This window comes from Onychostoma macrolepis, chromosome 03, assembly GCF_012432095.1.
Source record: "Onychostoma macrolepis isolate SWU-2019 chromosome 03, ASM1243209v1, whole genome shotgun sequence".
NCBI lineage: Eukaryota > Metazoa > Chordata > Actinopteri > Cypriniformes > Cyprinidae > Onychostoma > Onychostoma macrolepis.
The window spans coordinates 23,886,855-23,913,415 of record NC_081157.1 but is presented as its reverse complement, the minus strand read 5'-3'; the positions used below and the strand labels follow the sequence as shown (position 1 = coordinate 23,913,415).

General features: G+C 35.8%; 1 protein-coding gene across 5 annotated transcripts; it reads left to right on the top strand.

Annotated features, from left to right (window-relative positions):
• The first annotated feature begins 1,222 nt into the window (after positions 1–1,222).
• Positions 1,223–19,985, top strand: tlcd4b (TLC domain containing 4b). Of its 5 annotated transcripts, XM_058770062.1 has the most exons (7): positions 1,223–1,506; positions 4,970–5,122; positions 9,170–9,259; positions 15,370–15,428; positions 15,546–15,640; positions 16,788–16,861; positions 16,958–19,985. In XM_058770062.1, the coding sequence occupies exons 2-7, from the start codon at positions 4,977–4,979 to the stop codon at positions 17,286–17,288; spliced, it is 795 nt and encodes a 264-aa protein (XP_058626045.1). In that variant the 5' UTR covers positions 1,223–1,506; positions 4,970–4,976; the 3' UTR covers positions 17,289–19,985. The 5 variants fall into 5 exon arrangements, with proteins under 5 accessions (XP_058626045.1, XP_058626047.1, XP_058626048.1 ...); XM_058770064.1 differs by lacking the exon at positions 15,546–15,640 and having other exon boundaries at positions 15,370–15,487; XM_058770065.1 differs by lacking the exon at positions 1,223–1,506 and having other exon boundaries at positions 4,980–5,162.
• The last annotated feature ends 6,576 nt before the right edge of the window (positions 19,986–26,561 follow it).

The window sequence follows — 26,561 nt, the reverse complement described above, 5'->3', positions numbered from 1 at the left end:
GATAGTAATTATGATGTCCACATACTGTAGTTAAGGCTAGCTGAGTTAAATAACAAGCAGAACTATTCATTGCCATCTTCTGATGGTTATTACGTCTATACAATCAAATGACAGTATAGCTAAGGGGCAAAAAAAGTACAAAAAAAAAAAAGTAAAGCCATTTTATTAGTAAACAGCTACAGACAGACCGTTAAAGGCTTTTCGTTCTGGAAACAATTTCAAACCAAAAAAAAAACAACCCAAAGAAACCCCAGCAGTGTTTTCCCAGAGTAGTTTGCTCATGATGTGTCATTACACGGTCAATATTGCACAACACATATCAGTCAACTAAAATCTGCTGCTGTCATGCTTTAATGCATTTCTCCTAAAGGGGATTCATGCAGTGTGGCTTGGTTTAAATAGATGAGTTTGTTTCCTGAACAGAACAGCTTTGGAAAAATGTAGCATTACATCACTTGCTCGGATCCTCTGCAGTGAATGGGTGCCGTCAGAATGAGAGTCCAAACAGCTGATAAAAACACCACAATAATCCACAAGTAATCCACACCACTCCAGTCCATCAATTAACATCTTGTTAAGTGAAAACATGTAATAAAGAAATCCATCAAGATGTTTTAACTTTAAACAATCCATGTCCTTCAGTGAAAAAGTCCTGTTGTCCTCTCACATCAATATTTGTTTAAAACTGTTTTGGACTGTTTTTGCTCATAAACGGTGCTGGAGAAAGCAATGGAGAGATGACGTGTTTTAGCCAGAAGCAATGGTTTGAAGTTAAAAAATAAGTCTTGATGGATTTGATTCTTACAAACATGCAGCTTTTAGTTTCACAGGACTCTCAATCTGACGGCACCCATTCACTGCAGAGGATCCATTGACGAGCAAGTGATGAAATGCTAAATTTCACCAAAATCTGTTTGGATGAAGAAACAAACTCATCTACATCTTGGATGGCCTGAGGGTGAGGACATTTTTAGCAAATTTACCTTTTCGGGTGAACTATTTATTTAAAACAGCTTGTTAAATCCTAAGATTTTTTTATTTTTGCTTTATTTTTTGCATTACGTGCTCCAGAAAATATACTAGAAATACAAATGTTTTATAGCTAGATAGACCGGTTATCCTCTGAGACTGTGGGTTTTCATAAATTGTGTCTGCATGGTGGGCGTGGCTTAATTAGGGGGTGTGTGCTGGGAGGAGGCGTGGGCGGGGCCGTGCTGACGTAACCGAGGAGCCTGTCAATACGGTGAAGAAATGCAGTGTTTGCTGCAGCGGGCTCCGTGGGGCTTTACGAAACCCTTGCGTGTTTTTTAAAGGTGGGAAATGGCCTCGCTCCAGAAGTACAGGTTTATTCGCCAGTACGCCACAGACGACGTGCGGGTTTGAAGACAGCGAGTGGGCAAAGCGCTCGCTAGCCGTCGCCATCCAGAAAAAACTGGGTTCGTGGACAGAAGAAAGCAGACAACAGGATCTGGACACGTTTACACAGACCTATGAGACTCTTATCAGGTAATACACACTGTAAATGTCATTCGCAAAGCGTGTGTGTGCAGAAACATCGCTCTCTGCACCTGTCACACATGCATTATTTACATGGCCATTGTTACGGCGACAGATGAATAGAAAAGTTTAGCGCGTAGGAGTCGGTTTGGACGCTCATTCGAGTCACTTATAAATGCAGAATTTTCTTATACACTGCACATGCTACACATTTTCTTGCGTTGAAGCGGCAGGATTCGCTGCGTGCTCGTGTTGTTATTGTTCGAGAGTTTGAGGATCGGAGACGGTTGCGCATTATTATGCAGCGCATTATGACGACGTACCGGGGTATTGTGACGCAGTCGCCCTCTTTCATGTTTCAGAGAATTCGTGATGAATAAAGAATTCAAATTTAGAACGTTGCGCTGTTATTCAGGCGAAACTGCACTTGCTCAGTGGAGCAAGCTTCCGCATAATTTTGTGTGATAGCTGTTTTTTTTCTTTGTCACACGCTTCTTGTCCTACAGCTTCTTAAAATAGACTATCATACGAAAATGAAAATAGCCTTGCGTGATTATTTTAAGGAACAGGTTCCTTCTGGTTTTGAAGGAAAGATTTAAATGTATTTGAACTTTATAATTGTGTACTTTATATAGGAGTTTTGAAAGGTTAACATTTGCTAAAATCGCTGTACCCAGATTTTTAACTCCTCCCTCTAAAACTGAATATAGAAAATTGTATTATCTGTAAAAAATAAAAAATAGGGCACAATATACTGTATCAATAAGTAATTTGGCAGAAAATTACCTGTACATTTAAATTTTTTATACAGAGTGTATATAATTTAAATAATTTTATGTGTTCTTTTTTCTTAAAAATAACATTGATAAAATATGTACTATATATGTTTATATACTGTACGTCTGTATTTAAGGGTATTTTTTGAGTAAGAGATTAAAACACTATACATACGTTTTTTTTGTTGTTGTTGTTGTTTCAGTTTAATGTGAGTGTGTGTGGACAGTACAGTAACACTTTAAAGGTCAGAAATTACATTTTTAGACCATGATCTATTAGATAAAATCACACAAGTTGTTATTATTTGACAGCTTATTTCAGAAACAATATATTTCTTCTTCTTTTTTTTTATCCGCAAAAATAAACTGCAAACTTGTTGTGTTGGCAAGTCAAATGTATTTTGGCACATGGATTTTCTTCCGTGTCATGTTCAGTATAATGACATTTAACCTTTCACTTATCATAGTGCACAGGTGGGAAGTGATAAATAGATACAAGTCAACCACACACCTGCTTCCTTAAGACACATTTATCAAAGTCAAGCTTCAGCTGATGTTCAAACCTAATAGTGATTGGCCTGAGGAGAAAATATCAAAAGTTTAGAAATGAGTCATATACACTTACATGCATTTGGTTTGTTGTTATCGAAATGTCATCTAGTCTATTGTATCATGTTATGGATCTGACATTCATTTGTGCATTATTCCCAAATCTTATTCATTTCCAGCCATTTGACCAGCCATGAAAGTCTGTAATGTAGTGGTCGATTGTTTGTTGTTGAAAGTTACCTGAAGCACATTCCCTTTTTTGTGTGTCACTGCTACAGAATGTGCTCCATACGTGCCCTCTTCACAGGAGATCACATGTTGCCAGTCACCTTTTTTAGTCTGTAAATAGATTTACACAATGGAAGTGTTAACATGGGGCAACAGGAGGCTGGTTACTAGATTAAAGAAAGACATTGTGCAGATCTCATCATGACCCAATCTGCTCCTCTTTAATCAATGTCTTATTGTCAGTACATGGGTAAATGATTTAAACCTTCGTTAGTTTAATCTTAATAAAGTACAGCTATGTGTTTACTCACATTTTTGGTGGGATTAGTGCACTTGAGCCCATTGTTTGTGTATTAGACCTGATCATGAGGGGTTTCGCAATGGATTCTTCAGCCTCTCTTCTGGAAGTCCAAGTAAATGCGCACAGTTTGCCGCATGCATAAGAATTTAAAAAGAACAACCGGACGTTTGTGTGAAAGAATCCAGCGTATTTGGAAAATCATGCGTTTGGTACTAAAAATAATGCATTACTGTATGGAAAAAAATGTGTTTTATTTTTGGTTGCTTTAGGTTAAAAGACTATTTATTTATAGATGAAATATGTTGAAGGAATGTTTTATTGCAGAGACATTGATGCACAGTGTAGTAGTTCTGCTGTGTGTGTGTGTGTGTGTGTGTGTGTTTGTGTGTTATAGCTTGATACAGTGATACAGCTTGAAAAATACCAGATGACTCAATATGACCCTTCTGCATGCTGGGGGTCAGTGACCCACCCTATAATGAGACACACACTTATTACATTCCTCTTGCCTCTCGCGCTCATTTTTCTGAGATTTGTAGACTGACCTGAAATATGAGATGTTTGTGCTCGTTTCTTCCAAATTTCCTAAAATATTCTCTTTTTATAGTCATTTTCTTTTAAGACTATTGTTCATAAATGTGTGAATACGCTGTCTATTCTCTCAAATATTTTCCTAAGAACATTTTAATTTCTTAAGAATAAAATTATATTCTTAACTGCATAATAGAAGTTGACTGATTTTATACTATCATGCACATGAGGTTGCATTGTTTAATACAAACAATTCAAAACATTACACAGTGGTAAGTCTTAATGATGCAATCAACAAAATTTTAAATAAAAAAATTTATTGTAAAATGCATGAAATGTGTTTATTTAATGACTTTAACTGTCACAGGATAATTTTCTTATGTTGTAATGCACAATATGTGAAACTGCACAATAAATTAAACATTTTACCTTTAAAACAAGTTGTATTTAACAGGATTTTTGACAAATATGAGGTCGTCAAAACTTTATTTATAATGATTTTTAAGTTTTGTTTTAAGAACAATTTTAAGAAAAAAAGAAAAGAGCATTTGTATTTTTTGGAATACAAAATGTTCTTATTTCTTATTTGGAAGAGGAATTTTATTCTTAAGAATGTTTCGTGAATATAGATAAAATCCTGCTAAATACTGTAAATGTAGATGTGTGTAAAGGTTTTAAGCTATTTGTTCTCTTTTCCCTTTACAGAATTTGACAAACAAATTATGATTTTTTTTTAGTGGAAACAGAAACACAAAAATAAGTATTTTCAAAAAAAAAAAAAAGTAAGTATTAAAACGATTAAAATTTGTCTTTCACGTTCCTTCTCTCACATTCTCCATCACTGTTCTCCCACGCTGTTAATCTTCTTTGAACATTTGAAAACAATGACTTCATTCACAATGTTGCATGTTTAATAACTTACTTTGCCACGCCACTTTTTTTACTCACAAGCAGATTAATGCCTAACACAGTCTTTGTGAAATGAATGAAGGGTCAGTTGCTGTGCTCTGGACTGGTAAGAGTTTGCAGAATAAGCGCAGGTAAGAGCACAGATGTGATGGTGGGTGTTGTGATGTCTCTTGTGCAGGTGAGAGATGGATATGAGAGAGGTGTATGTGGTGGCCGGCAGCTTTGTGGGGTTCCAGCTCTTCTTCTCTTGCGTCAGTCCGGTTCTGTCTTCCAACTTCACACAGGGTTATGGGAAACTTCCTCCAAACAAACTCAACGACTGGAACTCCAGGTATCAGCCTCATATAACTCAGCACTGCTCTAATAGAAATGTGAGTAGAAATGCATGCATGCATGTATGGGTAAACAGTACAAATAGAGATGGACTGGCCGCTAGATATGTATGGATGTATAAATAATCATCAAACATGCACAGATATAGACTAAAGCAGGGAAAATGAAGTCACATTTCAAGGAAATATGCATGTATAGCAGTGTTGATAATGCTACTGGGTCCATTTGTGAAGCAAAGAACAATTGATGCTGGATTCGTGAAAATGAGGATCGGAGACGGTTGCGCATTATTATGCAGCGCATTATGACGACGTACCGGGGTATTGTGACGCAGTCGCCCTCTTTCATATTTCAGAGAATTCGTGATGAATAAAGAATTCAAATTTAGAATGTTGCGTTGTTATTCAGGCGAAACTGCAACCGTCTCCAATCCTCGTGAAAATTCTAAAGAATGTTCGTAAGTGTTTCTAAGTCCTCAAATATTAAATGTTCTTTAACGTTTATTAAATATGTAAGTTTTATATTAAGAATAAAGTTATAGTATTAATAGTATAATCAAATTTAAGTTGACGGATACTATCTTGCAATAGTCAAATTCAAAACTTTACACTGGTAAATCTTAAAGGTACACATGTGGTCAGAATTGTTGGTACCCTTGTTAAATGTGATCAAAGAAGGCTGTGAAAATAAACCTGCGTTATTAATCCTTTTGATCTTTTATTTAAAACCAATCACAAAAATCTAACCTTTCATTGAACTAAAACAATTGAAAATGGGGGGAAAATCTCATTATGAAATGTTTTTCTCAAATACACGTTGGACACAATTATTGGCAGCCCTAGAAAATGACTCTGAAGTATATTTACATTCATATTCACAATTTTGAGCACTCCAGGGTGATTATGAACATGAAATTATCCAGTCATGGCTTCCTGTTTCACAGAAATATAAATAGGAGGGAAAACAAAGCCCAAATTCCCTTAATCATCCATCACAATGAGAAAAACCAAAGAATATATTTCTGATGTGCAGCAAAATATAATTGAGCTTCACAAATTAGTGAAGTGGCTTTAAGAAAAAAGCTAGAGCAGTGAAAATTCCCATTTCCACCATAAAATGTTATGAAACTGCCTGGAAGAGGACGTGTGTCTATATCGTCCTAATGCACGGTGAGAAGGAGAGTTTGAGTGGCTAAAGACTCTCCAAGGACCACAGCTGGAGAATTGAAGATGATAGTTGAGTCTCGGGGTCATAAAACCTCAAAAAAATATATCAAACAGCATCTACACCACATGTTGTTCGGGAGGGTTTCAAGACAAAAAAAAATCAAGAAAAGAAAATGCTCTCATTCAAAAACAAACTCCAGCATATCAGACACGACTGGAACTTCAAATGGGACTGGCTTCTATGGTCAGATGTAACTAAAAAATGAACTTTTTAGCAGCAAACACTCAAGATGGGTTTGGTGAACACAGGGATAAAAAGTACCCCATGTGTACAATGAAATATACTGCTGTATTTTTGATGTCGTGGGCCTATATTTCTGCTGGAGGTCCTGGACATCTTGTTTAGACACATGGCATCATGGATTCTATCAAATACCAACAGATAAAAAAATCAATAAGTGAATGACTCTTGAAATCTTATAATGGGCCATGTTTGGATCTTCCAACCGTACAATAATCCAAACGCAAACCTCAAAAACAACACAAAAATGGGTCACTGAGCACAAAACCAAGCTTCTGCTGGCCATTCCAGTCCTCTGACCTGAACCCTGTAGAAAATGAGTGAACTGAAGAGAAGAAGCACCAACATGGAGCTGGGAATCTAAAGGGTCTGGAGTGATTCTGGATGAAGGAATGATCTCTGATCTCTTGTCAGGTGTTCTCTAACCTCATCAGGCATTATAGGAGAACATTTAGAGCTGTTAAACTGACAAATGGAGGTTTCAAAAAGTATTGAATAAAGGGTGCCGTTAATTGTGGCCAATGTGTATTAGAGAAAAACATTTATTTCATAATGATATTCCCCCCCATTTTAAATTCTTATTATCCAATGAAAGGTTAGATTTTTGTGAATATTTTTTTTTTTTAAATAAAAGATCAAAAGGATTAACAATGCAGATTTATTTTCACAGCCGCCTTTGATCATATTTGCCAAGGGTACCAACAATTCTGACCACCTGTGTATATTTGTCAAATTATTAAGCTTTGGTTAAGTAGTAATGTTCTAATGCTTATATTTAAATCAGCCCAATAAATGAATTAAACATTTTACCTTTAAGACCTTAGATTGGATTCTAGGTATTTAGACAACTTTAAAGGGATACTTCACCTAAAAAAAATAATTTTGTTATAATTTGCCCTCAGGTTGTAACAAACCTGTATGAGTTTCTTTCTTGTGTGGAACATCAAAAAAGATGGAATGTTGGTAACCAAATAATCGACGATAGCCATTGACTTGCATTGTAAGGAAAAAATACTATGGAAGCCAATGGCTACCAGGACTGATTTTATTTTATTTTTTTGCACACATTCTTCAAAATATCTTCTTTTGTGCTCGGCAGAAGAAAGAAACTCATACGGGTTTGAAGCAACATCAGAGTGAGTAAATGATGACAGAATTGTCATTTTTGGGTGACAATTTTAAGAAGTATTATTCATTCTGATCTAAGGATTATTATTTTTTTTTTAAGAAAACATAATGTTGCAAAGGACTTTAAAGAAACGTAGAGATAATTTAAGATTCTTAAGAACTTGAGAAGTACAAACAAGCTTTCAAATATCATTCATAATGTCGTACATGAGTGTAACCCAACATGAGCGAGATCTAGTGATCTCTGTACTGTACTGTACTGTACTGTACTGTATTGTGAAATGTAGGTGAATGGCAGTTTGGTCTAATCACCTTTCCTCTTTGTAATCTTCTGAACCTGGTTAACTTAGACCTTACAGCACTTAGTTAGGAAGAGATAGGTCTCTGAACAATATTTATATAAAATGTCAAAGGTTAACCACTCAATTTGAATTGTTTTTAGTAGATGCCAAATACCACCTATTGTTGTTTTGACATTGTTTTAAAAGTCATGACATTGTGAATGAAACGGATATGATATTAATGGAGCACAGAACCAACTGCATTGATCACTTGCACTGTCTGTAAAAAATAAATGCAGTTGCATCATTTCTTTCTTTTCCTATAAAGACCACTTTAATTTCTGAAAGTTTAACCAACCCTGATTTTTAAAAATGCTACAATAATATACTTGTAATTAGAATATGTTTGTTTTTTTAGTGCAAAGCATTTTGCACAATAGATTGCTTATCTGTTTTTAAATTAGTTTATGGATACCTGTAAAAAACTGAATGATGAAACATTTTTCACACTCTCAAGGGATGAAAATAAGGCTGTATTGTTCATTTGATGTAATCAGGTAAAGTGATGGTAAGCATTTCCTTGATTACTTTGTTCACAATACTTAACAGGGTAGAACAGAGAATACAAAAATAAATAAATAAAACAAAACATTAGATTGTTGGTTTTCATAAAATATTTTGCCTTTTGGTTTGTGTCCTGTCAAATAGTGAGAAGTGTCTTATAGGGGGGTTCTCGTAGCACAGATAACAGATATCAAAGTCTACAGTCCACACACAGTGTTTTCTCACAAACTCACTCAGACACATGCACACTAAATCACAGTTCATTCACTGTCAGTTATCTACTGTAGATACCGTTTCCTACTGTGTCAGCATCATGCTATCTATGTGATGTTCCTAATGCTGATTTCTTTCGACCCAATGTGCAAATCATACAGTGATTTTTGTGGCCCTTGGCACAGTTATTAAATTATTGATTGTAGGGTTAGGGTTAAGGTTGTACTTATAAATGTCTATTTGGTTCCAGCATGTCAAAATTCAGATTCATGCATTGGAATTGAATCGTTGAACTGAATAGGCAACTGTACAGACCCTGGAATGACAGGAAGAATGACAATGAGCAGTGTTGTTTGAATATTGTTTCATCTGAGCTGTTTTTATGTCCTCAGGCTGGTGTCCACTGTCCATGCTTTAATTGTGGGGCTGTTCTGCCTCTATATCCTCTGGTACGACGATGCTGTCAATGAGGACCCTGTCTGGTAAGATGCCGATAACTCAAAACCAGAGTGGATTTTCAACTCTGTGTACTACTTGGATCTCATTGTGATATTTCATATTTTTCACTGTTTACAACCAAATTCAAACAATGTATCTTTCAGCTATTTTTGAATTCATAAAAGTCCCAAAAGCAAGAATCAAACCTACAGTTAGTACCAATCAATATGTAAGTGTCAATATCATGGACTATATGTCCAACTGAGAAAAATGTCCTGAAGTTTTAATTGAAACTTTTGCTCTTGTCATCAGTAATGTGTCCTCTGTAGTTGCCAGTGCACACAACAGCCGTCTCATTTGTCTTCTTTTCTTTATTTTTCTTTTCTTCCTTCCCTCTCTTTAATCTTTCCTTTTCTGCCTGCTGCCTGTTTGGTCTGCATCCTTGCATCCTGAAGGGGAAGAATGGTAATTTGTCTTTAGTGGTTGTCACCTCCTCTGTCCTCTATAGCTCTGCTCCAAAACCTTAGTGAGCTGCCTACCAAAACAGCATTTTATGGCCTAATAATAATAATAATAATACTCTTATAAATATTTTTGGATAGTATGTTTTTTGATTCATGGTTCTGATTCATATTTAAGTTGCTGTTTGTTAAAAGCTCTCCGAAATACAAGGCAGCTCACAAGGAACAGAGTGCATGTCTCCTTTTCATCTCACTTATATATTCATCTCTTCTTGTTTTCGCATTTTCTTGAGTGCAACACTCAAGGTCATTTTCCCTTTCATTTTCTGCAGGGATTTCATGAAATTCTTTAATAAAGAGCCTTGAATCATGCCAGACATCTTTGATTTGAAGTAAAAAAGTAAACGGAGAAGAAAAAACAAAGTTACTTTGTAAACAAACTTTGGAACGAACAAAAGAACGTTTACTCCCCGCTTTGTTCGTCTTGAACACAATTTAAGATATTTTGGATAAAACCGGGAGGCTTGTGACTGTCCCATTGACTTCCAAGTAAATAACACTGTCAAGGTCCAGAAAAGTATGAAAGACATCGTCAGAATAGTCCATCTGCCATCAGTGGTTCAACCGTAAAGTTATGAAGCGACGAGAATACTTTTTACAAAAATTAATGACTTTATTCAACAATTCGGCACCGTAACGTCATCATAGCGCCATTTTGGAGAGTATCGCTGCATGCAAAATGCGTACACTCTTCCGTGTCAGCCGCGACACACAAATGCGCTGTTTGCGTTCAGATCAAAGCGTAATTCCACGTAGAAAACGTATCCTTGTGTAAATAAAATGTTAATAAAAATATTAACACACATAAATAGTTAGATAGTATAGGAAGATGAACTCGATTACGTCTCAGAGTAGTTTTGTTTCGAAAGCTTTACAAATAATCATTGAAAAAAAATCAGTGTCTCTGTGGAAAAATTGAATGTGTTTTTAAATTCTTGAATTCTCTTTTTGTTTTGTCACATCTGCTCTCGCTTTATTTCTTTTCCCCTTTCTCATCACCTCTGCTTTCTTTGGTCACCTGTGTGAGTGACTCAGTCATGAGGGAACTGTATTTCTGCCTGTTGTCAGTGTCTCTTTTCCTCTCTCCCTTCTCGCTCTGTCAGATTAGAGAGTTTTTAATCTTGCCAACAAGGCGCCTTTTCAACAGGAAACAACAGATTCCCAGACCCCCTCCTCTGTCGTATCATGTGACACTCCTCCAGGCCTCCTCTCTCCTCTGTCCCATAGGCCATCTCGGCAGTAACGCTCCCCCAAAAACACAAGAAAAAAGAGTGTTAGAGAGAGAAGAGAGGGAGATTGCTGAGAACCTCATCTCATCCTCATCCCAATACAAACAGGGTCATTCTATTTCACATCCAGTTTGACTCTTCAGTGGGTGTCGTGGGATCATGACACTGTTTAGAAGGAAAGGTTTCTCTCGTTATTTTGCTGTTCTCGTTGTGACCAGTCTGAGCAGCCATGGCATGGTGTTGTAAATATCCAGTTTCGACTGTAGGTAAATTGCATTGTGCATCTCAAGCTACGTTGATCAATATTAATATAATTCAGTCCATAACTAATGCATTTCGGGGGCCGATCGTAACAGAGTTGGCAGTTTTACAGTTTAGCCATTATGCTCAAGGCATGGACATAGTTTACCAAAACGAAAATTACAGCTAAAACCATCAAAAATTGTTTCTGTTGCTTCAAATAAAATAAATGTAAAGTGAACTTAATGTAAGGAAACGTAAACTAAATTAATTTCAGTTAGTTGCCTAGTCCACATCTTTAGTTTTTTTTTCTTCTTTTCAAGTTGAAGTATTAAAATAACAAATGAAAAATTAAATAAAATCTATTAATAATTTTTTTTTTTTTTTTAATGCAGAAAAACAACATATAAAACTCGTGCTCAAGGCATAATTAGTATAATTAACTAAACACAACTAAAAATATCAAATACTTCAAATAAAATCAACTTAAAGTGGAATCAAATAAAATATAAGAAAATTTCAACTAAATTTATTTCACTTTCATCTCTAATTTTCATCAAGTTGAAGTACTAAAATAACTTCAACTGAAAAAATTAATAAAAACTAGACAGAAATAAAAATTTAAAAACTAATTCAAAATATTAATATAAACTACAATGATATTTAAATTATATGAAAATAACGCTGGCTCAAGGGTATGATGCTTCAAGGTGAATTTTAGAAAATAAATTTAGTGCTAATATTTCTGCAGACAACTTGTTTTCAAGTTTCAGCAGTTGTTTACTGTTAAAAAAAAAAAAAAAAAAAAATGACGGTTTGAGTGTTCCTTCTGGCAAACTTACTGAAATATCAGATGAAGTGATAAAGATATTTTCATGTTCTTGCAGAGTTCATTTGCTGAAAGGAAGATGATGTCAGCTGCTGTGTTTGAAGTATGAAATAATACATTATTTTAATAAGGGGGAGTTATGATGGTAACTAGGTCAATGCATAACCTGAGGGCACAACAACATGCCTTTTAGTTGACGTCATGTCAAATGTGGGATTTGGCTCTTCATTTGAACCAGGAAATATATATTTAGAGGATTCTGAAAAATTCAAAACAAAGAAGTCTTCACTGATTTTATGCTTTTTTTTGTCTGTCCTCACTCCTGTGTTTCCAACTATAATAGCCATATTCATATTTTTTACAGTCATCATGTACATAACGAAGGACGCAAAAGCCACTCATTTTGTAGAATGACTCAATACATTCTTGAAAGTTGAATTGTTGTAATTGCTTTTGTTTGCTGAATGCTCAGTCAAAATGATTAGCCTTATGCCAGTTTACTCCATTTTTTAAAACAAGTTGGATCCAGTCTCACCTGAAGAGTTACACTCCATAGAGCCTTTCAAACTTTCAAGCTGATCTCTTTGTGTTTTATAGTAAATACACCGTCACCCATTCTTTCACTATAATGGCTTTCATTCGACTCGTCTGTACTGCAAGTCTGGCCTGTCTGGGCAGTTGTCTGTTCTCTGAAGCTGACCTGCTCGTCCACATAGTGAACTGAATGAGATCAAAGGTGAAGAAACATGCTTAGGTGTGTCCATTTGAAGGCTAATACTACATCTATTTGTCTAAATAAACTGTGACCTAAATAATTTTTCCTCAATGAGTTTAGTTGAGAATCTGTATTCAGGTAAAAATCAAATAACCTGATAAGTAGGTTAAAGATTAATGTCAGAATGACATGTTCCACGATCAAACCATAATGAAAGCCAATGAAAGAAATATATTAGATTAAAAATTATAATTAAAATCCCCATTTTTTAAGTAATGATTCTGGTGTTATATATTTTTCCTGACAAATTATCACCAAGTTTATGTATTTAAGGCTACAGCAGCGTTATTTTAGTATCCCTGATAAAATATTATAATTTTTGTTGGTATTTTGAATTAGATTTTATTTTTATATTTTATGTTTTTGTTATTATATTATTTTTATTTTTAGTTATATTTTAGTTTATATTTTAATTAGTGCTGTCAAGCGATTAATCACGATTAATCACATCCGAAATAAAAGTTTTGCAATTAATCGTTTGACAGCACTAATTTATTAGTTATTTTATTAGTGTTTTAAATGTCTATATAGTTTTTATTCATTTTTTATTTATTAATTTTAGTTTATTTAATTTTAGATATTTTAGTACTTCAAAAACGCTTATTTTATTTTTTTAATACTTTTTTTTTTTATACTCTAAGCTACAGTACTTTTTGATTAATTAATTAATTATTGTGTTTCATTTTATTGGTGCTGGTCAATGTCAATTAAATATTCTATAAAATAAATGCTTGATTCGACTTCTCAAATTTGTGAGCATCTTACTGCAAACACGGAACACTGGTGAAAAATAGCATTTTTATTTAATGCAATTTTGTCGTCACAGATTGTGTAATAATCATATAAACTTGGTATATGGTACATCGTCCACCTTATGACTTAGGTTTTATGATTAAAACCTAATAATCATTCATAAACGGATGAGCAAATTCACATGCAGACCCATGCAAAATGGCAGAGATAAACAGGTCTAAAAATTTGGTCTACTACAGTAAAGCCTTCCTTATTTTTTTCCATATATTTAGTAAGAAAGATTGTAAATACCACTTGCACACATAAGTTTTAATATTCCAGGCATGAAATCATGCATTAGTGCTGGATGGGCAGTGAGAGTTGAATGTTTATCAGAGGGGTCAGAGGTCAGTGAAGGTGACAGCGGAGTCACACTGAGGGTAACTGAGCTTCCTGTGTACAAGAGGCCGCTAGCGCTCGAATTGAGGTTGTGTTTCACACACACCTCCTCTGCTACTGCACACCTGCGACCGCTGTGTATCAGTTCCCTGATCGCTTTACAGGGTCACAGAGAGACACACATCTCAGGGACACACGTACTGTAATGCTGACTTGAGATATTCATCTTCCATATGGCGAGCGCATGGGTTTGTTTAGTCATTTGATCTCTTCTGTAACTCTCAAATGACCCCGTTGACTGCACTTGAATGTATTTTCATGAAAACAAACAGCTTAAACCAGCATATGCCGGTGCTTGATGCTTGTCCATGTGAAAGCCTCCACTGAGTTTACATCTCGCAATTCTGAGTTTATATTTCGCAATTTTCTAAGAATTGCAGGGGAAAAGTCAGAATTGTGAGATAAAAAGTCACTGTTACCTTTTTTATTTGTTTTTTGTTTGTTTTTTTACTCTGTGGCATACTAAGGTCATCACGACAACCTGTCAAAATAAAAGTTTGGTTTAACTAGAAGAAATTATAACAGAAATATATTACTATTGTACAGTAGAATGTACTCAAAGTATTAATAATAATAGTTTATTGAAACTTAATTTAAGGAATATCACACAATATCACAATTTTTCGTCCATGTTTTCATTTAAACAGTAAACTTCTATTGTGCATCACTTTGTTTGCTAAAACTGAAAGGAATTTCATTTGATAAATAAAATTGTTAAAGTTTATATAAAATCATAAAACACAGAATCCAGAAGAAAAAAAAAAGAATCCTTTTTGGTTATTAAAATGTAATTAAACCATTACAAATCAAAAAAGGAAAATGGATAACATAGAATTTTGAAAAATAATAAAATAGATTTCAGTATTTTTCAAATGCATGAAACTGATTGGTTCAAAAGGTCACAAGTTTGCCACAAAATACTCTCAGCAAACTTAAATAAACATTTTATAGTATATTTGCAGTTAACTAGATATGTAGCTATTTATTTACAAGATACGATTACATGCAAACGTTGTAGATTAACACCAGTCAGATATCACTGCATGTTCAGCCAGGTGAATTGAATTTGACTGCAATATGTCTGTGGTGTAATGTCAGTTGTAGAGTTGGCAGTGTGGACAGTGGTGTGTTGCCAGTGATTAGTAGAGTAATAAATGGCTTGAGTCAGAAGCAGCACCACTCCTTCATGCTTTGGGTTTCTGTCTGCAGGTTAACTGTGTGGTGACGCTTTTATAAATTACACCCTTCAGAAAGAAGCCATTCATGTTAATCTTGTCAAGTCCAGACATTTCCATTTCTGACTGACTGCATTTCTTATACTGTTGTCTTTGCCGTTTGTTGAGCTGTATCCTTTTTTGTCTTTCCTCAGGGGTGATCCTAACATGGTTAAGCTAAATGTGGCCATCACATGTGGATACCTGTTCTATGGTATGAATCATTGTTTTGTTATGGAAGTTCAAGCACAGATTACACACAGATCTTTTCAGGTTTGTCTACATTTTTTAACTCTCTTGTTTTCTCTTCCGTCACCTCTTCTTCTCTCAGACCTGGTGCTTCTGGCTTGTAACTGGAGTACCATGGGTGACACTTTTTTTGTCTGTCACCACTTGGCGGCGCTGTACGCTTATGGATTTGTGCTGGCAAGTACCTGGAAATACAAAGGACATTAAATGCCCTTGAAATTGTGGATATTTACTATAAATAAGGATAAAAATAAAAAATCTTTAATGATAAGAATCAAATAAAAGTGAGAATGGAAAGTTCTTAGAAGGTGGCATACATACATTATAGAAAAGTTTATGTAAGTGTCATTTTCAACAGTTGTTTGTTTTTTGTTTTTATTTCAATTTAGAATTTTGTAATTTTGAATATTGTCTTTGAATATCACAAATTGCCTGTTTTCTTGGACTTGTATCATTTATTTGTTTATTTATTTAGTAAGTTCATTACTGTATTATTTCAGTATCGATGAAATACTATTATAGTGTTTATTATTATTAATTCATTAATATTATGAATCATCATCAATTTGTATTTATAGATTTAGTTATTTTGTTATGTTTTGTCATTTTTAGGTGTTAATATGTTTTTTATATATCTCTATATTGTTTTTATTATTTTTATTTCAGTTTTAGTTGTAGGGCTGTCAAAACGACTAATCGTGATTAATCACATCCAAAATAGAAGTTTGTGTTTACATTATATGTATGTAATATTACATACACACACACATATTATGTAAATATAAACTTTTATTTTGGTTGCAATTAATCAATTTGACAGCCACCATCAAGTTCAAATAAATTGAAATGAGAAATGTTGCCTTGGCAACTTGCTAAAATAAAACTTGTTTTTAGATTTTATTTTATTTTATTTTAGTGAACATTTATATTATTTTGTTAGTTTTAATTTGAGTTTTAGTTAACTATAATATGCCTAGTTTATTAGTTAGTTTAACATGTTGGTTACACCACCCTGACTTTGATTTGGCTGATAAACATTTTTTTCAAATATTAATACTAATATTTCACTACCTACATTTGAATAATAACAATAATAATAATATACATTTTATAAATAACGATAATTATACTATTATTAACAGTAAAAGATTATTCTAAAATACTTTTAATAAGACTTTCTTCTCCTTTTTTCTTTTTCTTTTTTTTCATTACTATTTCAGTATGATTATCATGTGAAATAAAATTAAATAAATTACAATTCAGAAAATGAAAACATTCAATCAATTGTCTATATGATCTACATTTGTAATGTTTTTTTTTCCAGACACGTGGAGTGCTTCCTTATTTCGCAAACTTCCGATTGATTTCAGAATTGTCAACGCCATTTGTGAATCAAAGGTGAGATTCATTTATTTAATTGGAGAGATTTTGTTTAGATCCATTACCTTTCCAAATGCTAAACCTCTCATTTGACCTCTGTTTCTCTCTCCGCAGGTGGTTTTTCGAAGCTTTAGCTTACCCTCGTACTCACCGGCTGGTTGTCGCCAATGGCGTCGCAATGGCGGTCGTGTTCTTCCTCGTACGGATCGCTGTGATGCCGCCCTACTGGGCAAAAGTGTTTGGCACCTTCGGTACGCCAGCGTTCGAAAGGCTTGGTCTGGCAGCTCAGGTGGCCTGGATCGTATCCTGCATTTGTTTGGATATCCTCAACACAATCTGGATGTACAAAATCACCCGCGGCTGCTACAAGGTCATTACCGGCAAGCTAAGAGGAGGCAAAGTGGACTCCAAAAAGACCAATTACATGAACAATCACACAGACTGAGAATCATAACGACCGATTAGATTTAGACGTATTCTCTTCCCAGAATATAGCAACTTCTGAGTCTTCTGAGGTTGGGAGGAGAGAGTATCATCATCCCAGTGTGTTTTTAACCTCTACTTCATGTACAGACACTCTGACTTCACCTGCACTGGTGGAAGTCAAGCAGATAAACTAACCCGTTATGCCTCAAGCACAACCAAAGTGCCTCCAAGCACAAGGAGAAGCAATAGAGCATGAGCTTATGACCACGAAAAGTCCATCAGAACTCCATCGCAAAGCCTTAGCCAGTCAGTACCCATCCATGTCTTTCTCGAAACCAATCGTGGTCGCTTTGTGAGCCGTGTTTCCTGTGATATTTACACTGATGTGCCTCAGTGGTCTCCAACATCCTGACTTGTTGACCATTTGGGTTGGATGTGCTCATCAACTTCATTCAATTTTACGCCATTGCCAGTCTGACCGGTTGCAAACCTCAGATCTACCTCTCTCACCGTGTCAAGCACAAGTGCAGTACCTGCCTATCACGATACGTACACCATATGGACTCGAAGAACATGAGGAACATCTTGAAAAGACAGTCCATGAGAATCAAACGCTTTGCTCTTATAGTTCAGTTGCACGTCAGTCACTCTTTTGCATCTCCAGAAGACGTTTTCCATGTGGAAATGGAGTGAAAGGTGGTATCTAAAGCCTTTGAGAGTTTCACTTAGCAAATACCTGTGTGCATACTTTGTTTCTGACCATGTGAGGTGACTTTGCATTAGATTCGAGGAAACTGCAGTGCTTTAACTGTTTCTCAGATTCTTGCCTTTTCTAGAACCCTCCATTTTCTCTGATACACTAAACTACACATGTTTTAAACGGTTTCCTCACCAAGAAGATTGTTTCAACGTTCAAAGCTCAAGGCTTGATGGGAACTGGTGCAAATTCACATTTAGACCTGTTTTTCTCCTGGTTCTGTTGTTTTCTTCCTGCCAAATTCATAGTTCATTTTTTCAGCTTGTTGTTCGCCAGAGCTTCCAGCCTGATGTTTAGGCTTTTGTCACAATGCATGAATGCTGTTGTGATTCTCTTGAATGTGAGTTTGTGTGAGCTGGGCATGTCAACCCATGTTGCGTAGCACTGTGGCATTACGATACAGTGTATATATATGCGTAAAAACATATGCAGTACTTATTCCTGCCAAGTATTTGACAAGAGTAAATCCCTCTGTAATCAGAGCTAGCATTTCTCTTCAGGTACACTTTCAAAAATGAATGTTATTTTGAATGAGAATGGGAGAGGATTGTGGGAAATGTAGTATTTTGCCTTGTATCTTGTAATTCGAAATAACCAAATCATCCTCCAGGCCTTGAATATGTGAAGCTGTGACAATAGAGATATATTCGGGAGACGTTTTGGAGAAGAAAACGGTCATTTGGTCATGTAATTATATGTACTTGTAACGTCTGAAATGAGTTGTAATCTTCATGTTTATGGAAACACTGAGGAGTTTAGACTTTATGGTACTACATCAGCACAACCGTTGCACAATCGAAATGTCTTTGTGGCATTGATATTGTAATAATTGTAATTTTGAAGGGCTGGTCGAAAATCAATAGGAAGTTCATCTACCGGACAAATTGATTGGCGATACTCAAAATGATACATTTGTTTGGCCAAACTAGTTAAATATTCATAAAAACTGATGTTTCTCTACAGTTATTGATTGTTTTATGTAGAATGGTAACATGAATGCCTGTTGCTATATAAGCTACAACAGATGAGTATATGAAATAGTAGTATAGATAGGACTGTACTAGTATAAAGCAGCTATAGAGTTAACACAACACTAATATTAGTACCTCACCTAGCCTCAGATTAGCTTAAACTCCTATACGTCATTGTGGATTCAAGGGTGGGAGAATGTAAAAAATGGGTATATCCAGAATAAATTAGTAGATGGATCCCTCATATCAAACATCCCATTAGAGTTTATTGGTTTATTGTTTACAAAGGTCTTTGTAATAATCTATGCTGCACTTGCCTGCTCTCATTTGGTTCGATCCTCATGTAGAGCAGATGGACAGTATCCTAATCAAGGAAAAAGTGTTTTTCATGATCACAAGGAACCCCAAATTGTTTGTCTGTGTTGCAAGCTCATGTGGCTTTAAAAATGAGCTGTCACCAATTAAATTATATGGATTTATTTAGGCATTTGAAATTGATAAAGAACAATAATCTATGACAGGGTGACTAGACAGACTTTTTTTACCTGTCCAGGTGATTGGACGAGGATTTGCCTGGTATACAATGGAATCATTTACTATGTGCAATTTGGTGACCAGCCCAATGCCAGTATTGAAACTCTGTATGTGTATATAATTTCAGTGTTGAAGTAGAAGTCGCTTTAAAGAAGTGATTATAAGAATACTAAAATGAGCACAGAACTGTTGGATGATTGTTCAGTTCTCCGACCTCTTGATTTGATCAGTTTTACCTTTTTACTTTTTTTTTTTTTCTTTTAACACATTACTGTTGTGGATCCAATCATCTCTGGAAATTTTAATGTGAAAATTGACACTCAAACAGAGGCTCCTTAGAACCCCCATGTCTATACACTTTGAAACCGATGGATGACATGTATGACCACTAATAATATTGTCCAAGTAGCAGTCAAAACTTGAGAAATTACAGATTAATAAATTTGAGATGATAAAAAGCTGTCTTGAATTGTTTTCTTTTCTTCTTTTTTTTGTTGCTTATTTTGCATTTAATTTACACTTAATTTTCAATTTACACCACTGTTTAAGGTTTTTTAAAATACGTTTTTATTTTCTATTTTAAAAATACGAAGCAGCACAACTGGTTTCAACATTAATAATAACAATAAATGTTTCTTGATCAGCATATTAGAATGATTTCTGAAGGATCATGTGACATGAAGACTGGAGTAATGATGCTGAATGCAAACCCTTAATCCCTAGTGATTTTATGATGGATGGATTAGTAAACAAGTAATTTAGTTTTTTTTTTTTTTTTTGTAATTCAAGTCTCTTTTTACACATTTATTTAAAAAGTAGACCGGTTTCATGAATTAAATACTTTCAATTTGGTGGGTCAAATTATTCATCCTCATGCTTTCGCCTTACACATTTTACACACTTTTTGAAACATTTGATCATGACATGTTTTGATATGTTCATAAATCCACTGGAAGTTTGTTTAATGTCTGTTTAAGTAGATATTTGACCTTTGAAGTCAATATTTTGAACATTTAGCTTGGTGTTTGTACATTCAGAGCACTTTTCTGTTGGCAGAACCGTTGTCAAATGGCAGTTGTTTGCCAGTTCTTCATGCATAGTGAAGATTTATCGTGGTTCAGTGGCAGCCGGACATCCTCATGTTTAAGAAGTACTGTAAAATGAATATCTATCTATGTGTGTGTGTGTCTGTCTGTCTGTCTGTCTTCAGTTCTACCTGTTGAAAATGGCGTCAGGTAGTTCTGCTTCAGCTCAGAGCTTACGTAATAAACAGGACAGAAAAAAAGTGGAGGTAAAGAAAGCCAAAGAGGATCACTAAGAATATTAAAGCTAGAGAATGAGAGATCTTTGAGCCTGTAGTCTGGCTCTGATTGAATCCAGCTCTACTGCATGTACTCATGGTCAATGGGTTGGGTCAGAGCGACTGTGTGTGTGTGGATAACTTTTACCAAACATGGTCACAGTGCATCTGAGGCTCACTGAAATCTCCCCTGGTACCCTCACACACACACAATACTACATATCATACATCTGCAGTACTGCTGTCTGACAGTTTGTATGCCTCACACCGAGCTCAAGCATGTAAGTTTTCACTTTGCTGTTACCTGCCAGAGATGGTTTTCATGACTTCATGAGCGTGTACAGCATACATTTACTGTATATGCAAACTAAACTAAAATACTTCAAATTTCAAATGTCTGCTCTGACATTAAATCCAATGCACGGCACAGATTAGGTTCATACGCCACTTATAAAGCAAAGTGAACTGCGCTCAGATATTCATCTTGAAGTTGTTCCCAGACGTAGATTTGCATTCCAGACGCTCTATGATCTTTATATAGTTATGTTTACGAGGCATTAAAGTTGTTTGAGGGTCTTATTGTCTTTTCTAATCAATCCCGTACAGAACATAAAGTAGATTTACGATGGCTTTTGCTTGTTTATAATAGTCGTTGGTACATTTTGGTTGGTGGGTTCAGGATACGGATGACTACTGTGTGCAGAAAACCTGCCCGTGGCTGTTAGATCTCCTACTGAATTCCTCTAAGCTTTGTAGGTTGAATGAGCCATCGACCATAAATAGGCAGACAGACCCATCCTAGAAAGGAGCGAGGGAAGCAGGGAGGGCAGGGAAATCTCTGGAACTGGAGCTTTCAGAAGCTGCTGTAACTTTTCTGTTTTTCTCACAGTTTCTCCATCCTTCTTGACTTTTCTCTGGCTCATGTGAGCCCATAAACAAACACATATACAACCATCTCTGCGTCTGATGCTGATGAGTGCCAAATGCTCATTCACATAAAACTGCAGCTGTTTGTCTTTTTACAATCAGTATTGTCAGCTTTTCCTTCTGGAGTAACTGTTTTTTTCTCCACCTTGTGTTAGAGTTTTTTTTTTTCTTTTTTCAAAATCTCTAAGCAAAAATCACAGTTTCAGTAAGTCCTTTCAAGATATCCACTAAATGTACAGTTCATTGTAAAGCCATGTAGAAAATACCCAGAACATCTTGGCAACACTGCCAAGCAACCGTTTAGAACATCTTAGCCACTTCCTAGCAATGCTTTAGTAACCACCAGCTTCGCAAACCTCTAGCAACTGCCTAACAACATCTTAGTAACCTCCAGAACACTTTAGAATCCCTCTAGCAACACCTTAGTAACCACCAGAACACCTTCACAAACCTCTATCAACTGCCTAGAAACCTGGTGCCTTAGTAACCACCAGAACACTTTAGAAACCCTCTAGCAACTGCCTAGCAACGCCTTAGTAACCACCAGAACACTTTAGAAACCCTCTAGCAACTGCCTAGCAATGCCTTAGTAACCACCAGCTTCGCAAAAAAAACTCTAGCAACTGCTTAGCAACACCTTAGTAACCATCAGCTTCGCAAACCTCTAGCAACTGCCTAACAACATCTTAGTAACCTCCAGAACACTTTAGAAATCCTCTAGCAACACCTTAGTAACCACCAGAACACTTTCGCAAACCTCTATCAGCTGCCTAGAAACACTTAGTAACCACCAGAACACTTTAGAAACCCTCTAGCAACTGCCTAGCAACACCTTACTAACCACCAGAATACTTTAGAAACCCTCTAGAAATTGCCTAGCAACGCCTTAGTAACCACCAGAACACTTCAGAAACCCTCTAGCAACCGCCTAGCAATGCCTTAGTAACCACCAGCTTCGCAAAAAACTCTAGCAACTGCCTAGCAACACCTTAGTAACCATCAGCTTCGCAAACCTCTAGCAACTGTCTAGCAACATTTTAGTAACCACCAGAACACCTTCGCAAACCTCTAGCAACTCCAAAGCAACTATTCAGAACAAGTTAGCAACTGGCTATAAATGCCTTAGAAACCACATGAACACTTTAGCAACCCTCTACTAGGAGCCAGGCAACCATTTAGAACATCTTAGGAACTAGCAATCAGGGTTGCCAGGTCTTTGTAAGAAAACCAGTCCAATTGCTACTCAAAATTTCAACACGTGGACTAAAAAAACAACTCAATTTCAAGCCCAGTTTCGTAGGAAATCTGATGACATACCAACACAGCTAGCAATGCTTCAGTAAACACCAGAACATTTTAGCAACTCTCTAGCAACTACCTTCCGACACCTTGGTAACCACCAGAACACCTTCACAACCCACTTGCATGAACTTTTTTTGTTTGTGTCTTTTATTTGCTTATCTTTGCTGAATTTGTTTGACAGAGCAGTGACCGATTCACACCTCACATTGACATCCTCGTTGGGTAAGTTATTATGGATGAAGGGTGACAAAAACAACCCGTTAACACAGAACAGATCTCCAGAGAATCTAAAAAGGGATACGTATAGTTAAATGACACCAGCATTACAAAATCATGTATTCAGATATATAGAGATGGAAGTGTTTTGGACTCATCTATCGTGTGCTTAGTGAAATCCAGCTGAATGTGAAGTCCTCTCATGAGGTTGTGAATGTCAGAGCTGTGCAGCATGAGCACCTCTTCGTCTTGACCCTCATAGCAGTGTGATAGTCTGCCTCAGTCATGACCAAATAAAGCATCCGAATTCCTCCCCTGCTCTTTTTCAACCCCTAGAATGTTTACAAGAACGTTGGATCAGGCTGCACTCCGACTGACTCCCTGACTGGGACTCGGCTACTGTATGTGAGCATCACAGAGCCGCTTTTAGAGGTGTGTTACACTCTTTAACCATGATGACTGACAAATGACATCATCCATCCATACTCCAGACTGTCCCTTGGTGGAAATGCAGTTTTGGGGATAAAATGCCATTTTTTGAGAAGTACATCTGGAAAAAATTGTTTTAATATGTTTCAATAATGACATAAATCAAACATAATCAAATCATCAATAAACCCAACCATGTCAGGCATGGAAATTTACAAAAATATTTTCTTTTTGTTTATACATTTTGTATTTAGTAAAATGTTTCTCTTTTTTTTTTCTTTTTTTTTTTACCTCTATTTCTATTAACATTTATATTATTATGGAAGGAAGAATGGATTTTACTATAGATGGATGGACTTTATTATAGATGATGGATGGATTTCTAGATAGATAGATAGATAAATAGATAGATAGATAGATGGATGGATGGATGGATGGATAGATAGATAGATAGATAGATAGATAGATAGATAGATAGATAGATAGATAGATAGATAGATAGATAGATAGATAGATAGATAGATAGATAGATAGATAGATAGATAGATAGATAGATAGATAGATAGATTTTATTATACACTGTAAAAGTGATAGTTGACTTAACTTAATAAAATTAAGGAAACCCGTTGCCTTAACATTTTTAAGTAAATGGTAATTAATAAAAATAAGTTAAGTGAATTATCAAGTTCACTTAACTTTTTTTTTTTAATTATTATTTACTTAATAATTTTAAGGTAACAGGTTTCCTTAATTTTATTAAGTTAAGTCAACTATCACTTTTTACAGTGTAGATATATTTTTAAATGCATTTCTATATTTTTTGTATCTGACAAAACAATATCTATTTCTTATGGTAATGATTTTAGTTATCACGACTAAAGATCATTGTCTCCTTTATTTTAATCTATATTTTAACCAGTTTAATTAAACTTCACACTGATCTTTCATTTCAGCACTTTCACTAATCTTAATTAGCCATATTTCTTAATGTTTGCAGGAGTTTGTGAGTCTGCGGTCAGATAAGCTGTGGATTACAGTGCTGGATAAAGGGCACCTGTGTAAATGTTAGCATTTAGCAAATGTAATCATTCAGACCCTGTCCTTTCATATCAGCACTTTCATAACCACTGCTTTATGTGACATTTTTACTGCGATTTGTTATGAACCATTCTAGATCCAAGGCTGTGCTTCTGTGGTTTTGATTCAGCACTTAGAGTATCTGTCAAATATTCCCTCTCATGCTGCACTAGTATAAAGGTGTACATCCAAACTAGCCTATTATTGAAACACCATCAAGATAACTGAATGAGTGTGTGATCAAATAACATTAAAACAGATTCTATTAAGTGTCAAAAATCACTTATTTAATTGGACTCATGACATCATTCTGTCTTAGTTTCATTCCTATGTGCGATCTCATGATGACATCATAGTCCGCTGAAGGATCAGGAGGTTTACCAGCGTATGTCTCTGACTGGACGACACGCTCCTGGCCCCACATTCCTACGGCTTGTCATCTGTATCAGAATAACACAGTGGAATGAAAAGGAAAATCAGCTCATCTGCATCAAGGCATAACACAGAGACACTAATAAATTGCTGAGTTTCCCTCTTCTTTCAATTCTCCCTAAATCTTCACCATCTTTTTCTTTTTAATTTTAATTTTATTCTTAATCCTTTTATCTTCTTTCTTCCCTACTCTTCGTTAGTCAGATCCATTTCTATGGTGTTGTCTTTTTGTTTCTTGTCCTACTACAGGTGCATCTCAATAAATACATTCAATGCACACAGACTGAAGTAGTTTAAGTCTTTGGTTCTTTTAATTGTGATGATTTTGGCTCACATTTAACAAAAACCCACCAATTCACTCTCTCAACAAATTAGAATATGGTGACATGCCAATCAGCTAATCAACTCAAAACACCTGCAAAGGTTTCCTGAGCCTTCAAAATGGTCTCTCAGTTTGGTTCACTAGGCTACACAATCATGGGGAAGACTGCTGATCTGACAGTTGTCCAGAAGACAATCATTGACACCCTTCACAAGGAGGGTAAGCCACAAACATTCATTGCCAAAGAAGCTGGCTGTTCACAGAGTGCTGTATCCAAGCATGTTAACAGAAAGTTGAGTGGAAGGAAAAAGTGTGGAAGAAAAAGATGCACAACCAACCGAGAGAACTGCAGCCTTATGAGGATTGTCAAGCAAAATCGATTCAAGAATTTGGGTGAACTTCACAAGGAATGGACTGAGGCTGGGGTCAAGGCATCAAGAGCCACCACACACAGACGTGTCAAGGAATTTGGCTACAGTTGTCACATTCCTCTTGTTAAGCCACTCCTGAACCACAGACAACGTCAGAGGCGTCTTACCTGGGCTAAGGAGAAGAAGAACTGGACTGTTGCCCAGTGGTCCAAAGTCCTCTTTTCAGATGAGAGCAAGTTTTGTATTTCATTTGGAAATCAAGGTCCTAGAGTCTGGAGGAAGGGTGGAGAAGCTCATAGCCCAAGTTGCTTGAAGTCCAGTGTTAAGTTTCCACAGTCTGTGATGATTTGGGGTGCAATGTCATCTGCTGGTGTTGGTCCATTGTGTTTTTTGAAAACCAAAGTCACTGTACCCATTTACCAAGAAATGTTGGAGCACTTCATGCTTCCTTCTGCTGACCAGCTTTTTAAAGATGCTGATTTCATTTTCCAGCAGGATTTGGCACCTGCCCACACTGCCAAAAGCACCAAAAGTTGGTTAAATGACCATGGTGTTGGTGTGCTTGACTGGCAGCAAACTCACCAGACCTGGACCCCATAGAGAATCTATGGGGTATTGTCAAGAGGAAAATGAGAAACGAGACCAAAAAATGCA

Bases quoted from the DNA above. Each gene is read 5' to 3' on its own strand.
- tlcd4b (XM_058770062.1), top strand. From the start codon at position 4,977: ATGGATATGAGAGAGGTGTATGTGGTGGCCGGCAGCTTTGTGGGGTTC. The intron at 5,123-9,169 runs GTATCAGCCTCA...TTATGTCCTCAG, and splicing joins CTCAACGACTGGAACTCCAG to GCTGGTGTCCACTGTCCATG. The intron at 15,429-15,545 runs GTATGAATCATT...TTCTTCTCTCAG, and splicing joins ATGTGGATACCTGTTCTATG to ACCTGGTGCTTCTGGCTTGT.